This window comes from Nerophis ophidion, linkage group LG21 (genome assembly GCF_033978795.1).
Source record: "Nerophis ophidion isolate RoL-2023_Sa linkage group LG21, RoL_Noph_v1.0, whole genome shotgun sequence".
Lineage (NCBI taxonomy): Eukaryota > Metazoa > Chordata > Actinopteri > Syngnathiformes > Syngnathidae > Nerophis > Nerophis ophidion.
The window spans coordinates 33,359,752-33,378,332 of NC_084631.1; the positions used below are offsets into that span (position 1 = coordinate 33,359,752).

The window sequence follows — 18,581 nt, forward strand, 5'->3', positions numbered from 1 at the left end:
CCAACTTCCGGGCTGATGATTTTAGCTTGTCCTGAAGAATTTGGAGGTAATCCTCCTTTTTCATTGTCCCATTTACTCTCTGTAAAGCACCAGTTTCAAGCTTCTGGTAGAATTTTTGAACACTCCTCTTGACAAAAATCGGTGCAGTTCCGCTAAATTTGTTGGGTTTTCTGACATGGACTTGTTTCTTCAGCATTGTCCACATGTTTAAGTCAGGAATTTCTAAAACCTTAATTCTAACCTGATTGAGGTTATCCTGAAGAATTTGGAGGTAATCCACTTTTTCATTGTCCCATTTACTCTCTGTAAAGCACCAGTTCCATTGGCAGCCAAACAGGCCCAGAGCATAATACTACCACCACCATGCTTGACAGTAGTTATGGTGTTCCTCACCCTTTTTCCTCCAAACATATTGCTGGGTATTGTGGCCAAACGGATCAATTTTTGTTTCATACGACATCACACGGACAAATATAAGACCTTCTGGAGGAAAGTTCTGTGGTCAGATGAAACAAATTGAACTGTTTGGAAACTTAAGACAGCCATGACCTAATGTTCTTAGGTATGTTCAGTATGGAACTCCAAGTACTCAACTCATTATGGAACCAAGAATGGAGAAATACACTACATTGGTACGAAAAACAACTTGGTTTTCCAATGTGGTAAATTTTTTTGTATACAATTTTCTTATATAAATGCGAACTAGCTTGTATTTGGTCACAGAATCCTTTAAAGGACTATTCTACTCAGGGCAAAAGTGTACATGTCCATCACAAGCACTCCAGAGATTGGGGGCGTTTGCCAACAGGACATTGAGGAATTTAAAGGATTTCAGCAATTGGATTTTTGGAGGCACTGTAAAGACATTAGCAACATCTGGAAGGAAGCCCCCACAGATAGGAGTAGAGGATAGGGGTCGGAAGGTCACCCGATTCAAACCGATCACAGGAACTAGGCTGACTGGTCAAGCAAAAAACTGGGTGTTGTCCAGACTGACCGGCTCCAAGGTCTCAACAACTAAAGGGTAACTGTCTTTGTGTAAAAGGTATTAAAGGAAAGTTGTCCGAGAGGATATTTGAAGAGTAATCCGGCCAATCCCATTTTTTATCCTGGAGCTGAAGCTCCAGTCCGAGGCTCGCTGAAACAAATAAAGCTTTTTGTTCAGCGATTCCTCGTCGGCTTCGTCTTGGCTCATTACGCATCACACAGTCACTCTGACCCGGGAGAGTGACACGACCATTAAGTGTACAACACCAAAAAGCTCAAGACCAGAACCGTCACCATGAGTCTTGTTTTCTAAAGTCCGGGGGAAAAAAAAAAAACATCCTCTCCGGACGACTTTTGATTTATTCGTTTTTCCCAAGAGCTACTGGAACGCTCTACCACTCAAAGTTCACAGCGCTTCACTTTTCCCAAACAGAATAAGTTCAGTTTTGTCCTCAAAATTCTACAAACAATACCCCATAATGACAATGTGAAAATGTTTTTTGTTTTTTTTACAAACCCCATTTCTATTTGAGTTGGGAAATTGTGTTAGATGTAAATATAAACGGAATACAATGATTTCCAAATCATTTTCACCCCATATTCAGTTGAATATGATACAAAGACAACATATTTGATGTTCAAACTGAAAACATTTTTTTTTTTTTTTTTCAAATAATCATTAACTTTAGAATTTGATGCGAACAGGTAATGTGACAAAAAAGTTGGGAAAGGTGGCATTAATACTGATAAATTCGAGGAATGCTCATCAAACACTTGTTTGGAACATCCCACAGGTGTGCAGGCTAATTGGGAACAGGTGGGTGCCATGATTGGGTATAAAAACAGCTTCCCAAAAAATGCTCAGTCTTTCACAAGAAAGGATGGGGCGAGGTACACCCCTTTATCCACAACTGCGTGAGCAAATAGTCAAACAGTTTAAGAACATCCATCCATTCGCTACCGCTTAATCCCTTTGGGTTCACGGGGGCGGGGCGTTGATGCCTATCTCAGCTACAATTTGGCGGAACAATGTTCCACAAAGTGCAATTGCAAGAAATTTAGGGATTTCAACATCTACAGTCCATAATGTCATCAAAAAGTTCAGAGAATCTGGAGAAATCACTCCACATAAGCGGCATAGCCGGAAACCAACATTGAATGACCGTGACCTTCGATCGCTCAAACGGCACTGTATCAAAAACCGACATCAGTGTATAAAAGATATCACCACATGGGCTCAGGAACACTTCAGAAAACCACTATCACTAAATACAGTTGGTCGCTACATCTGTAAGTGCAAGTTAAATCTCTATTATGCAAAGCAAAGGCCATTTATCAACAACATCCAGAAACACCGCCGGCTTCTTTGGGCCCGAGATCATCTAAGATGGACTGATGCAAAGTGGAAAAGTGTTTTGTGGTCTGACGAGTCCACATTTCAAATTGTTTTTGGAAATATTCGACATCGTGTCATCCGGATCAAAGGGGAAACGAACCATCCAGACTGTTACCGACGCAAAGTTCAAAAGCCAGCATTTGTGATGGTATGGGGGTGCATTAGTGCCCAAAGTACGGGTAACTTACATACCTGTGAAGGCACCATTAATGCTGAAAGGTACATACAGGTTTTGGAACAACATTTGCTGCCATCTAAGCGCCGTCTTTTTCATGGACGCCCCTGCTTATTTCAGCAAGACAATGCCAAGCCACATTCAGTACGAGTTACAACAGTGTAACTTCGTAAAAAAAAAGAGTGCGGGTACTTTTCTGGCCCACCTGCAGTCCAGACCTGTCTCCCATCGAAAATGTGTGGCGCATTATGAAGCATAAAATACGACAGCGGAGACTGTTGAACGACTGAAGCTCTACATAAAACAAGAATGGGAAATAATTCCACTTTTAAAGCTTCAATAATTAGTTTCCTCAGTTCCCAAACGTTTATTGAGTGTTGTTAAAAGAAAAGGTGATGTAACACAGTGGTGAACATGCCCTTTCCCAACTACTTTGGCACGTGTTGCAGCCATGAAATTCTAAGTTAGTTATTTTTGGGAAAAAAAAATAAAGTTTATTAGTTTGAACATCATATATCTTGTCTTTGTAGCGTATTCAACTGAAAACGGGTTGAAAATGATCTGCAAATAATTGTATTCCGTTTATATTTACATCTAACTTTATTTCCCAACTCATTTAAAAACGGGGTTTGTACTTAAGTATTCTCTGCCTTTGCTCGATACCTTGGTGACGCACCTTTGGCAGCAATTACCACCTCGATGTCGCGAGCTGGTGAGCGTTGCTTGCGGCGTCACCCCCAAGGACGCGGAGCACGGCAGGCGGAATGCAAGTAAAACCAATTTATTACTCACAAGGTAGCAGGTAACTAAACAAAAACAGCACGCTCAGCATCCATCTCAAAGGAAGAATGAGCCAGCACTGAAGGAGTAACCCAGGTGGAACTCATTAAACAAGGAACAGGACATGGGAGAGAAAGTAAAGGTGCTTCAAAAGACAGACACCAAACAGGAAACACTGACAAAACAAGAGCACCAGGACAGGAAGTGGTTTTAAACCCAAAATGTCGGTAGCAATTCTGACATTCAAGTCTTTTTGAAGACGACGCCAGAAGCTCGGCACAACTATTTTTGGGCAGTTTCCACCATTCCTCTTTCCAGCACCTCTCAAGCTGCGTCAGGTTGGACGAGAAGCCTCAGGATGTCTAAGGAGGTCCCCAGCAACACTTTAATGAGTAGGACCCTTTTGGATCCCCAATTATTTTAGTGTGATTTGATTTTTAAGTGTCATTGCTCAAAAAATAATAATGAATCAAAATCCAAAATTAAGGCTCCAATTATTATACAATCTCAAATATTCCACCTAAAAAATGTTATTGGGTGAAAATATTGCATATTTTGTGTTTTTTCCATTTTTTTTTCCATTGTTGATCTAGAGATTTAAAACTTGAATAATAATGAAAATGACAATAATGAACAATGAATGACTTTTTGCAAGTGTACACCGTAAATTCTATACTATAAGCAACTACTTTTTTTTCCTACACTTCGCACACTGCGGCTTATAAAACCGTGCAGCTAACATAACAATTTTTCTACGATAACAGCCAGTCTAAAATTAGTTACTAAAAAAATGGTAAATGGGTTATACTTGTATAGGGGACGGCGTGGCGCGGTTGGGAGAGTGGCCGTGCCAGCAACCTGAGAGTTCCTGGTTCAATCCCCACCTTCTACCAACCTCGTCACGTCTGTTGTGTCTTTGAGCAAGACACTTCACCCTTGCTCCTGATGGTTCGTGGTTAGGGCCTTGCATGGCAGCTCCCACCCTCAGTATGTGTATGGGTGAATGTGGAAATAGTGTCAAAGCGCTTTGAGTACCTTGAAGCTAGAAAAGCGCCATACCAGTACAACCCATTTACCATTTCCAAAAAAAAATCAAGCAAATACACCTAGAAAGTGTGTTATTGTTTGTGCTATGCTGCCATCTTGTGGACAAGTTTGCTCACTGCATTGCAAAAACTGAAATCTAAGTAAGATTGAATATCTCAAATAAGGGTGATATTTGCTTATTTTCTGTCTGATAAGTTAATTCTTAATGAGTATGTGTTTCCTATTGTCTCATTGAAGATTAAACAGCAAAGTCCATTTGGCTGTCATCTGTTTTATTGTGTCCAAAAAAATACACAAAAATGCGTCATTTTATTTGAACTTAGCAAAATTATCTGCCAAAAGAACAACAAAAATGTGGCTTGTCAAGACTTTCCAAAACAAGTAAAGTTAGCTAACCTCAATGAACACACAAAAAAAAATTAAAATACCTTAAAATAAGTATGTTCTCACTATTAACAACTGTTCTACATTTATGAATATGTATTTTCTATTGATTCATTGAAAATAAAACAGCAAAGTCCATTTGGCTGTCATCTGTTTTAATTATGAGACACGATTGTGTCAAAATCATGTTTTTTTTTTCATGCTTAAAATAAGAAATTACTTCAAAAAAGTAGTTTTATACTTGTAAGTGTTGATGACACAGCTTTGCAACACTTTATGTTCTAGTTTCAAGCATGTTTTACTCAATATAGGTCAACAAATGTCAGCAACAAGCTGTAATATCTTACTGAGATCATTTAGAACCAAAACACTTAAAACAAGTAAAACACTCCAACATAAAATCTGCTTAGTGAGAAGAATTATCTTATCGGACGGAAAAAAAACAAATATCACCCATATGTGAGATATTTAATTCTACTTAGATTTCAGTTTTTGCAGTGCAGTGAACAAACTTGTCCACAAGATGGCAGCATAGCACAAACAATAACCCACTTTCTAGATATATTAGTTTTTTTATTTTATTTTTATTTTCAAAGTAATTTTAGAATGGCTATTATCGGAGAAACATTGTTACGTTAGCTGCACGGTTTTACAAGCCGCAGTGTTCAAAGTGTAGGTAAAAAAAGTAGTTGCTTATAGTCCAGAATTTGCGGTGTACACTGAAAAAGTCAGGGTTCAAAAACAAGAAAAACAAAAATGCGGGTCATTTTATTTGAACTTAGCAAAATTATCTGCCAACAGAAGAAGAGAATTCTGCTTGTCAAAACTTTCCAAAACAAGTAAAATTAGCTAACCTCAATGAACACAAAAATACCTTAAAATAAGTATATTTCCACTAATAACAAATGTACTACTTTGTGAGTACGTATTTTGTTTTTTTTTTCATTGAAAATAAAACAGCAAAGTCCATTGGGCTGTCATCTGTTTTAATTATGAGACACAATGTGTCACGCCTATGGTTCATGGTTTGTTTTGGTCATGTTCGGTTTAGTTTTTTGGACATTTAGTTCTGTTTTGCATTTCCTTGTTTGTCTTGTTACCATGCCAACTCATTAATTTTCATCTGTCATGTCAACACTAAATTGGCCCTAGTGTGTGAATGTGAGTGTGAATGTTGTCTGTCTATCTGTGATGGCCCTGCGATGAGGTGGCGACTTGTCCAGGGTGTACCCCGCCTTCCGCCCGACTGTAGCTGAGATAGGCGCCAGCGCCCCCCGCGACCCCAAAAGGGAATAAGCGGTAGAAAATGGATGGATGGATGGATGTCTGATCATGAGTTTGTATGGCCATACCACCGTTTGTTCTCAAAGCTAAGCCGTGTCTGGCCTGGTTAGTACTCGGATGGGAGACTGCCTAGGAATACCGGGTGCTGTTTGACCTTTGGACTCTTTAAGTTCCTGTTTTGTCACCATGACGACCGATCAGTTCACCTGTCTTGTCTCACACCTGTTTGCACTTATCATGTTCATTATTCAAGCCACATTTACCAGGTAGTCAGTCTGGCAACATCACCTCCTGCACCAATGATATCCATGCTGCATTTACTCATACCTTTGTCACGGTAAGTTTTCTTCTTATTGATGCCACAGTGCAAGTTTTTTGTTTCATGTTTATAGTTAATTGCCTTTGTGCTAGTCTTTTGTTTCATAGCCCAGTTTTTTGTGCGCGCTTTTTGTTGGTTCCTGTTTTTAGTTTTAGTGTCAAAATAAAGATGTCTTTACCTTCACGCCGTTTCCACTCCATTCGCTTTGCACCTCGGGAAAACAACCCAAGACTAAGTCCAAGTTTGACACAATGGTGTCAAAATCATGATTTTTGTTTTTTTCATGTTCGAAATAAGGATTTATTACTTTAAAAAAATAGTTTTATACTTGTGAGTGTTGATGACGTAGCTTTGCAACACTTGATATTCTAGTTTCAAGCATGTTTTACTCAATATAGGTCAACAAATTTAGAACCAAAACCCTTCAAACAAGTAAAACACTAACATAAAATCAGTTTAGTGAGAATAATTATATCATCAGACCGAAAATGAGCAAATATCACACTTATTTGAGATATTTAATCTTACTTAGATTTCAGTTTTTGCAGTGCACGTGTTATTGAGAGCAAATTGGACATGCAGGAGCGCCTTTGAAGAGGTAGCAGAAGCCCTGCCAGGGACTTGGATTGTGGCGACGGACAACCATTCCATTCCGAACGACGTTAAAGAATGCAAGCAAAATACGCGACATTTGAGAGGTGTGAAAACAAACAACAAGCATTTTTATGGAGATGACGGCTCAATGCCTGCACGGCGATTAGCACAACGCAGTAACGATATCCTTCCAATTAAAGGGGGTCCTGGTTAATGTCAGACCCTAAACGCTCCAACAGTGAAGGCGTTAAATGAGCCAAAAATTGGAGCCAGGCTGTTATTTACCCAACGTAAAACATTTTGATTTCCAACACATAAGCCAACATTTTTAATTGTTTCAATTCAATCATGGGGTTCTGAACTTTTTTGACCTGCGGGCCTATCTTTTCTACCACATCTCAACACTTAATTAGGCTTCTCGCTTCAGAGTTTAATCGTGTTCAATAATCACAGCCAACCGACTTAAATTTTACGACCTTGTCCAATGATATTTAAACAAAAAAAAAAAACACGTGTTAATCACAAGGATTATTATCCAGGCTTAGGTCAGCATCATTACAAAAAGAAAAACTGCAAAAGAAGGGATTTCTGATATAATGATGAAACATTAACTAGAAATACATTCTAAGAAAATGAAAACTAAATTATATATATATATATATATATATATATATACACTGTCAATAAAATATGAGGGCAAAAGAAAAGACATTGCGCAACGGGACACCAATGTAGTAGGGTTGGTTGGTAGGTTGGTTGGTAGGACTTTAATGATTCCTTCAAGAGAGTTCCTTTATTTAGCAATTAAAGCCCTCAAATATCAACAATGCAGGACACCATTGATTTTAATTATTTAATATTTTTGAGTAATCACAGTGAAAAGTTAAATAAAATCCTACTAAATATATTTGAGATCCCAAAGGTTCCCCAATCATAAAGTGATGCATTTTTATCAGTTTTTATTTTACTTTTAACACTTACATTTCAAGATCAACTTCCGATACATCTGTCGATTTTAAGTTTGAACTATTATTTTGTTTGTTTTATGCTCTTTTGTCAAAATTTTGTGAAGCGACCGGAATGAGAATCAGCACCTCCAAGTCCGAGTCCATGGTTCTCGCCCGGAAAAGGGTGGAGTGCCATCTCCGGGTTGGGGAGGAGACCCTGCCCCAAGTGGAGGAGTTCAAGTACCTAGGAGTCTTGTTCACGAGTGGGGGAAGAGTGGATAATGAGATCGACAGGCGGATCGGTGCGGCGTCTTCAGTAATGCGGACATTGTATCGATCCGTTGTGGTGAAGAAGGAGGTGAGCCGGAAGGCAAAACTCTCAATTTACCGGTCAATCTACGTTCCCATCCTCACCTATGGTCATGAGCTTTGGGTCATGACCGAAAGGATAAGATCACGGGTACAAGCAGCCGAAATGAGTTTCCTCCACCGGGTGGCGGGGCTCTCCCTTAGAGATAGGGTGAGAAGCTCTGCCATCCGGGAGGAACTCAAAGTAAAGCCGCTGCTCCTCCACATCGAGAGGAGCCAGATGAGGTGGTTCGGGCATCTGGTCAGGATGCCACCCGAACGCCTCCCTAGGGAGGTGTTTAGGGCACGTCCAGCTGGTAGGAGGCCACGGGGAAGACCCAGGACACGTTGGGAAGACTATGTCTCCCGGCTGGCCTGGGAACGCCTCGGGATCCCCCGGGAAGAGCTAGACGAAGTGGCTGGGGAGAGGGAAGTCTGGGCTTCCCTGCTTAGGCTGCTGCCCCCGCGACCCGACCTCGGATAAGCGGAAGATGATGGATGGATGGATGTCAAAATTTTGATTTTTTTTTTATATGGCAACCACATAAAGTATGCAATATTTTTTCCACATAAAACCTTTTAAAGTGATAATTTTGAAGTAATAATTCATAATAACATGGATTTTTTGTCCTTTTTTTTGGAAAAAAAATAAAATAAAGACAAAAGCAAAAAAAAAACTGCCTGCATGGCAGCTGTGTGTCAACATTGCCACTTTTTCTCAATAGATTTCACCTCAATCCACTTTTTTTAAAGGTTTTTTTTTTTAATTTTTGAAATACTATAAATTTTGCAATTTTTGCAGAATGTGTGGTGGGACAGTAAACGATTAGCTGCGGGCCGAAAATGGCCCCCGGGCCGCACTTTGGACACCCCTGGTGAAGATGATGCTACATATGTACAAATAAAGCATATGATGTTAGTACATCAGTCGAGGAAAATGACCAAATTACATAAATACTCATCCTGTAATTTGATTTTGATAGATTTAAAATGACCTCCAATGAGTTGACTAATGAACATTATCATATCATTTATTTAGATAATATAAATAACGACAAATAAAGTAGATGTACTAATAACCGCAACATGTAATTGTAGAAAAAAAAACCAACAACATTATGATTTGTGCATTTTAAGAATGTGCTTGTTCTATTTTTCAATCGGAAGTTGTCTTTATTTTTAAGTTGTCGCGCCGTGATTTTTACCAGTCCGGGAGTAGATTTTTCTCCACGTGGCCCCGGGTCTAAATTTAGTTTGACACCCCTGAACTACATCAACATGATGATTTGTCTGAGTGGCTGGACAGGAGAAATAAAAAAAATAAACAAATACAAAGTTTTTAATTAATTAAGAATCGTTACAAATAATAATCACAATTTTCTCAAAAATCTATCTTTTTTGACATGTCACATTTATTTTATTATAAGATCAATACCAAGAGTGTCCAAACTTTTTCCACAGAGGAACCCACACTAAAAAAATATTTTTTTTTTTTTTTTTTTATATACTTTTTGGCCTTACCTCAAGTGAGATCCTTATTTGCATTTGACTTTATTAAATATTTGGGTGGAATTGTATTCAACAACACCATTTTATTTTTTAAAGTAATAAAGAAATTATGTGAATGAGTGATGGGTTCCCACTTCTCTGTGAGCGCTGTGAGTATATAATCATAGGAAAGTGCGATATAAAATCGAATCCATTATTATTATTATTATTATTAGAAATTGATCAGAGCTGTTTATCTAATTAATGGAGGAATAGAGTTAATCATAGAACTGGCATCCAATGTTATTGGTTAAAAGAATATATGTAGAATGTATTTATATTATTCATATAAGTTGATTGGCAACACTAAATTGGCCCTAGTGTGTGAATGTGAGTGTGAATGTTGTCTGTCTATCTGTGTTGGCCCTGGGATGAGGTGGCGACTTGTCCAGGGTGTACCCCGCCTTCCGCCCGATTGTAGCTGAGATAGGCGCCAGCGCAGCCCGCGATCCCGAAAGGGAATAAGCGGTAGAAAATGGATGGATGGATGGATGGATATATTATATATGATATATATAATATGTTATATATTATTTATTATTATTATTGTCTATTGTGAGCGAACTGTGGTGCTGAATTTCCCCCAGGGATCAATAAAGTACTTTCTATTCTATTCTATTAAAAAGTATTGACTTTTAATTGAGAATCGATTCTGAATCAAATCGTTACCCAGAGGAATCGAATCAAATCATGTGGCGCCAACTTTAAAAAAAAAAAAAAAAAATTAAATTCTACCCAAACATTTAATAAAGTCAATTGCATCTGCCTCACAATACGAAGGTCCTGCAGTCCTGGGTTCAAATCCAGGCATGGGATCTTTCTGTGTGGAGTTTGCATGTTCTCCCCGTGAATGCGTGGGTTCCCTCCGGGTACTCCGGCTTCCTCCCACCTCCGAAGACATGCACCTGGGTATAGGTTGATTGGCAACACTAAATTGGCCCTAGTGTGTGAATGTGAGTGTGAATGTTGTCTGTCTATCTGTGTTGGCCCTGCGATGAGGTGGCGACTTGTCCAGGGTGTACCCCGCCTTCCGCCCGATTGTAGCTGAGATAGGCGCCAGCGCCCCCCGCGACCCCGAAAGGGAATAAGCGGTAGTAAATGGATGGATAGATGGATGGATGGATGGATATATTATATATGATATATATAATATGTTATATATTATTTATTATTATTATTGTCTATTGTGAGCGAACTGTGGTGCTGAATTTCCCCCAGGGATCAATAAAGTACTTTCTATTCTATTAAAAAGTATTGACTTTTAATTGAGAATCGATTCTGAATCAAATCGTTACCCAGAGGAATCGAATCAAATCGTGTGGCGCCAACTTTAAAAAAAAAAAAAAAAAAAAAAAAAAAAATTCTACCCAAACATTTAATAAAGTCAATTATAATTAAGGCAACGATTGAAGTATCCACCACTTATTTTTGGTAAAGTAAATATGTACAGCAGATATAGTTAATCTACAACAACTATATGATTTGTCTGAGTGGCTGGATGGGGTGTATAAAAAAATAAAAATAAGAAATAAATAAATGAATTTTTTTTTTTTTTGGACTATAAGTCACAGTTTTTTTCATAGTTTGGCCGGGGGTGCGACTTATACTCGGGAGCGACTTATACTCCGAAAAATACTGTAATATAAAATAGTTACAAATAATAATCAAAATGTTTTTAAAAAATCTATCTTTTGTTGACATCCCTAATAAATTCTTCATGTTTTTAATAGTTTTGATAACGGCATTAAATACCACACTCTGCATCCTCATCCACCAAATTCTTCACAATTGCACCCCCACTTTTTGTAAAATGTTTACCCAACACAAGCACTCCGAGATGGTGTTTTTTGTTGTTTTTTTAACATTTTTCCACCTGTGAGGCGGTTAACTGTTTGGCCGAGATGCGCTGGCGGGTGATTGATGGCGGCCCGTGGGAGTGAGGTGTTCGCCGCCGCACAAACACCATTATATTGACCGGCGGCCGAGAAAGCAATCAAAGTAGCAACAAGGCAAACAAGGAGGAGGTCCCAACCTGATGGTGCTTCCTGGCGCCGCCTCCACGCTCCACACGCAGTGCAGGTTGTGTTCGTACGGTGCCGGGTAGCCTGGAGACAGGATCCGACCGGTGGGCTCTTCCTTGATGGTGCCTCCGCATTCAGCTGCAGAGAGGAGGAGGAAAATGTGAAAAGTTAGTTATTTCTTATTTTAGAAACATCCAAAATAGGACGCTTGTTCTTCTCTGAGAGGGAAAAGTCATCGCCATACACTTTTAAAATGCAAGATCTTTACCAGGTGTGTCCACACTTTCTCCAAACTGAAAAATCTAAGCATCCATGGGCTATTTTGATACTTTTCATTCAAAAAAAAAAAACATGGTGTTTTTTCGGAGTATAAGTCGCTCCGGAGTATAAGTCGCACCTGCCGAAAATGCACAATAAAGAAGGAAAAAAACACATATAAGTCGCACTGGAGTATAAGTCGCATGTTTGGGGGAAATTTATTTGATAAAACCCAACACCAAGAATAGACATTTGAAAGGCAATTTGAAATAAATAAAGAATAGTGAACAACAGGCTGAAAAAGTCTACGTTATATGACACATAAATAACCAACTGAGAAGGTGCCTGGTATGTTAACGTAACATATTATGGTAAGAGTCATTCAAATAACTGTAACATATAGAACATGCTATACGTTTACCAAACAATCTGTCACTCCTAATCGATAAATCCCATGAAATCTTATACGTCTAGTCCAGGGGTGTCAAACTCAAATACAGAGTGGGCCAAAATTTAAAACTGAACAAAGCCCTTTTAATAGGGACCCAAACAAGTTTTGCATTGAATATTGAACAAGAAAGGCTTATATAACTTTATAGTGACAAGCAAAATCAAATTACAATGATAATAATTTTAAAAAATATCAATGGCATATCAAATAACATTTTAATAAAAATTGGGGGTGGTCGGGGTTTGGTGGTAGCGGGGGTGTATATTGAAGCGTCCCGGAAGAGTTAGTGCTGCAAGAGGAATTGGGTATTTCTCCTGTTGTGTTTATGTTCTGTTACGGTGTGGATGTTCTCCCAAAATATGTTTGTCAGTCTTGTTTGGTGTGGGTTCACAGTGTGGCACATATTTTTAACAGTGTTAAAGTTGTTTATACGGCCACCCTCAGTGTGACCTGTAAGGCTGTTGACCAAGTATGCATGCATTCACTTGTGTGTGTTGAAGCTGGGACAGTGTGGCGCAGTGGGGAGAGTGGCCGTGCGCAATCTGAGGGTCCCTGGTTCAAATCGCACCTAGTACCAACCTCGTCACGTCCGTTGTGTCCTGAGCAAGACACTTCACCCTTGCTCCTGATGGGTGCTGGTTGGCGCCTTGCATGGCAGCTCCCTCCATCAGTGTGTGAATGTGTGTGTGAATGGGTAAATGTGGAAGTAGTGTCAAAGCGCTTTGAGTACCTTGAAGGTAGAAAAGCGCTATACAAGTACAACCCATTTATTTATGTGACTGTGCTGGCACGTTGTTTGTATGGCGGAAAAGCGGACATGACGGCAGGCTGTAGAGGACGCTAAAGGCAGTGCCTTCAAGACACACCCCCAATATTGTTGTCCGGGTGAACTTTAACTCCTCCCACTGGATCTTTCCTAGTTGCCGATCAACCTGACTAGGATTTAAACCCAGTCCTCTTTGATTGGGAGATACCTGTTTTGACCACTCAGCCATCCTTGGTCTTCTTAAAGGGAGATTTCGGGCCCCAATAAAATTTTTAATTGAGAACCCGTCTCAGTAAACTATGATATAAAAGCTTTTCTAGTTACCGATTGGTCTGACTGGGATTTTAACCCAGTCCCTTTTGATTGGGAGCGAGCTGTTTAACCATTTTCGGGAGCGGCACTGAACTTCGGGACTCTCCCGGGAAAATCGTGAGGGTTGGCAAGTACGAGTATCAGCGGTGAATGCAGTGTTACAGAGGCACCGCCGCTGAATAATACCGGCGGGCAAGCTCTAATCTTAATTTGATATCATCTCAAGGGCCAAATGAAATTACACGGCGGGCCAAATTTGGCCCGCGGGCCAGAGTTTGACACCCATGATCTAGTCTCTTACGTGAATGAGATAGATAATATTATTGGATATTTTACGGTAGTGTCTTAATAATTTCCCAAATAAGTCGCTCCTGAGTATAAGTCGCACCTATGAAAAAAACCGAGACTTATAGTCCGAAAAATACTGTACATATTTTTTTTTGTATTTTTTTTTTTCCGGGCTCTCCGCAAGTGTGGTCCCAGCGACCCAGCAAATAAAAGTAATCAAATTATTATTTTTGTCTAAATTATTCATCGCTTAAATCTGTAGTTCAACTTCAGCTCTATTGACTGATATATATATATATTTTTTGTAAATGTTTATGTTTCATAACCTTTTTGCCAAAACTTTGTTTTATATAGTAAAAACACAAACTAGACGTATGTGAAGTAATGTGAGCCTTAAAAAGGTCAATAATTCATAACAACATTGATTTTAATGTTTTTGGGGGGGAAAATCCCACTAAAATTATTGGGGACCCGAAAGGGCCCCACTAATAATTTTATTTTTTTTAATACTTATAAATGTTAAAAATAAGTCATCATTTTTTATTTTATTTTTGTTTTTGTTTTGTTTTAACGCTTGTGTTTTTAGATCAACATTGGGTCTATCAGTTGATATCAAGTTTTTTTTGTTATTTTGTTTTTATTTTATCTTTGTTATTTATGGCAAAAACACAACATATACAATATTTTCCCCAAAAATATTTACATGTGATGTAATTGGAGCCTTAAAAAGATCAATAAATTATATAACAACATTGATTTTAATGTTGTTGTTTTTTATTAGTTTTTTTTGCAAAATCCCACAAATTATTGGGGACCCAAAAGGGCCCCACTTATAAATGTTAAAAAAAAGTTATAATTTTGGTTTTATTTTTGTTTTTTTAGTTTTAACGCTTGTAATTTTAGATCAACATTGGGTCTATCAGTTGATATCAAGTTTTTTTATTATTTTGTTTTCATTGTATCTTTGTTATTTATGGCAAAAACACAACATATACAATATTTTCCCCCAAAATATTTAGATGTGAAGTAATTGGTTCCTTAAAATGATTAATAAATTATATAACACCATTGATTTTAATGTTTCTTTTGTTTGTTTGTTTTTGCACAATCCCACTAAAATTATTGTGGACCCAAAAGGGCCCCACTAATAAATGTTAAAAATAAGTATCATTTTCATTTTATTTTATTTTTTTATTTTTAACGCTTATGGTTTTAGATCAACTTCGGGTCTATCGGTTGATACCATTTTTTTTCTTTTTCATTTTATCTTTGTTATCCATGACAAAAACACAACATATGCAATATTTTCCCGAAAAAAATATTTCGATGTGAAGTAATTGGAGCCTTAAAAAGGTCAATAATTCATAACAACATTGATTTTAATGTTTTTATGTTCGTTTGTTTTTTTGCAAAATCCCACAAAAATATTGGGGACCCAAAAAGACCCCATTTATAAATGTTAAAAAAAAGTCATCAATTTGTATTTCATTTAGTTTTTTAGTTTTAACGCTTGTGGGTTTAGATCAACTTCGGGTCTATAAGTTGATACAAAGTTTTTATTTGTACTTATTTTATCTTTGTTATGTATGGCAAACACACAACATATACAATATTTTCCCCAAAAATATTTAGATGTGAAGTAATTGGAGCCTTAAAAAGATCAATAAATTATTACATCATTGATTTTAATGGTTTTTTTTTGTTTGTTTGTTTGTTTTGAAAAATCCCACTAAAATTATTGGGGACCCAAAAAGGCCCCACTTATAAATGTTAAAAAAAAGTAATACATCATTGATTTTAATGTTTTTTTTTTGTTTGTTTGTTTGTTTTGAAAAATCCCACTAAAATTATTGGGGACCCAAAAAGGCCCCACTTATAAATGTTAAAAAAAAGTAATACATTTGTATTTTATTTTAGTTTTTTAGTTTTAACGCTTTTGGTTTTAGATCAACTTCGGGTCTATAAAATGATACAATGATTTTATTTGTATTTATTTTATCTTTGTTATGTATGGCAAAAACACAACCTATACACTATTTTCCCAAAAATATTTAGATGTGAAGTAATTGGAGCATTAAAAAGATCAATAAATTATAACAACATTGATTTTAATGTTTGTTTTGTTTGTTTGTTTGTTTTCGCAAAATCCCACTAAAATTATTGGGGACCCAAAAGGGCCAAACTTATAATTGTTAAAAATAATTCATTTTTTATTTATTTTTTGTTTTCATTTTTTTTTAACGCTTGTGTTTTTAGATCAACATTGGGTCTATCGGTTGATATAAAGTTTTTCTTTTTTTTTTTTTCAAATTTTATCTTTGTTATTTATGGAAAAAACACAACATATGCAATCTTTTTCCGAAAAAATATTTCGATGTGAAGTAATTGAAGCCTTAGAAAGGTCAAAAATTCATAACAACATTGATTTTAATGTATTAATATTTTTTTGAGAAATCCCACTAAAATTATTAGGGACCCAAAAGGGCCCCACTTATAAATGTGTAAATATAAGTAATATAATGTATACATAGGTCACACATTTTTATTTTATTTTAGTTCTTTAGTTTTAACGCTTATGCTTTTTTTGATCAACTTCGGGTCAATCGGTTAATAGAAAGCTTTATTTTTTTTTTCATCTTTTATACCCTTTTTGCCTAAACTTTGGTATTAATGGCAAAAACACAAAATATACAATATTTTCCCCCAAAAATATTTATATGTGAAGTAATTGGAGCCTTAAAAATGTCAATAATTCATAACAACATTTATTTTAATATATGGATACATTTTGATTAAGCCTACAAAAATTATTGGGGACCCAAGGTCATAATTTTTTTTAGTTTTAACACTTATGTCTCTTGATCAACTTCAGGTCTATCAGTTAAAAACATTTTATTTCTATTTTATTTTATTATATATTTTTTTTCATGTTTCCTCTTTTTGCCCAAACATTGTTTTTTTAGGCAAAAAAACACCTAAATATGTAATATTTTTCCCCTCAAAAAAGGTGGATGTGAAGTAATTGGAGACTAAAAATGGTAAAACATTTTAATCAATCAATCAATCAATCAATGTTTACTTATATAGCCCTAAATCACTAGTGTCTCAAAGGGCTGCACAAACCACCACGACATCCTCGGTAGGCCCACATAAGGGCAAGGAAAACTCACACCCAGTGGGACATTGGTGACAATAATGACCCAGTGGGACGTCGGTGACAATTATGACTATGAGAACCTTAGAGAGGAGGAAAGCATAGACAATATTTTTATTTTTGAGCAATGACAGTTTAAAGAAAACAAAATCCCACTAAAATTATTGGGGACCCAAAAAGGCCCCACTCACAAGTGTTAAAAATATTATTTTTTTTATTTATTAATTTTTTTAGTTTTAACGCTTATGTTTCGAGATCAACTTCAGATCAATCATAATGTTAAGTCGTATTTTTTGGGGCAAAAACACACAAAAAAAATGCAATATTTTCCAAAATATGTGCATGTGAAGTAATTGGAGCCTTAACATGAAATTCATAACAACATTGATTTGAATGTATTAATAATTTTTGAGCAATGACATTTAAAAAAAAAAAGAAAAAACCATTTTAAAATTATTGGGCACCAAAAGAGCTCCACTATTATGTGTTAAAAATAAGTCATACATTTTTATTTTTAGCTTTTTAATTTTAACGCTTATGTCTCGAGATTAAAGTTGGTAAATGGAAATAGGTTTTTTTTGTTTTTTTTTTCATGTTTTGTACCCTTAAAAGCTCAATAATTCTTAACATCATTGATTTTGATTTGAACGGTTAAAAAATAAATAAATAAATAAAATCCCAGTAAAATTTTGGGGGATCCAAAAGGGCCCCACTAACATTATTTCTAGTTTTAACCCTTGAATCAAATGGGTGTTCAAACTGCGGGCCGACAGTCTCTTTAATTTAGCTCGCAAGAGTGGAATGCTTTCAAATTGGTCTTTTAAAAACCCGGCAGCACTTGAACGCCACATATTTACTGCCATCTTCTGGACAATGTGAATAAATCAGATCAAAGACCCTGTAGTGTACTCTGCTTTGGTACCACAGCATTCACTTATATGACACCATCCAAACAACCTTCCCTAGTCATGTTGCCAAAAAAAAAAAATAATAAGAAAAAAATGCAACTAACAGAAGAATACACAACCTGCCAACTGAACATTGTGGAAGACATGAAAAACGCCCCAAAATCATGAAAACATTCAAAATAAGACCCACTAAAATCCATTAGAGTGCATGACGGGAAAAATGCAAAACACTCCACACTTATTCATGTTTGGCGCATTTTAGCTGCTTGATCTTTCTGATGGATTACGACACTTTATGAAGGTCATCACGGAAGTAAACAATGTAGAAGTGAAACTTTCACATACTCTTATTATATGAATTATGTATCCATTATATTAATGATATATCCATCATATTAATATAAAATGTACACACATGTACGAATAGAGTTACTTTACATGCAGTCGGCTGTTTTTCGTAGCCTAATGCGGCCCCAAAAAGTTTGGACACCCCTTCTCAGGATCAACTGCAGACCGTCTTTCCATTATAAGTTGTCATTGTTTATGTTTTTGTCTTATGCCCTTTTTGTCAAAGTAAACTTTGTTTTTGATAGTCAAACGCACAAAACATGCCA

General features: G+C 36.8%; 1 protein-coding gene across 1 annotated transcript in view; it reads right to left on the bottom strand.

The window, feature by feature from the left end:
- Positions 1-18,581, bottom strand: part of csmd2 (CUB and Sushi multiple domains 2) — an 819,059-nt gene that overhangs the window by 323,124 nt on the left and 477,354 nt on the right. Inside the window, exon 26 of the mRNA XM_061882497.1 lies at positions 11,842-11,968. Within this exon, the coding sequence (XP_061738481.1) occupies positions 11,842-11,968 (127 nt within the window). The remainder of the gene's footprint in view (positions 1-11,841; positions 11,969-18,581) is intronic.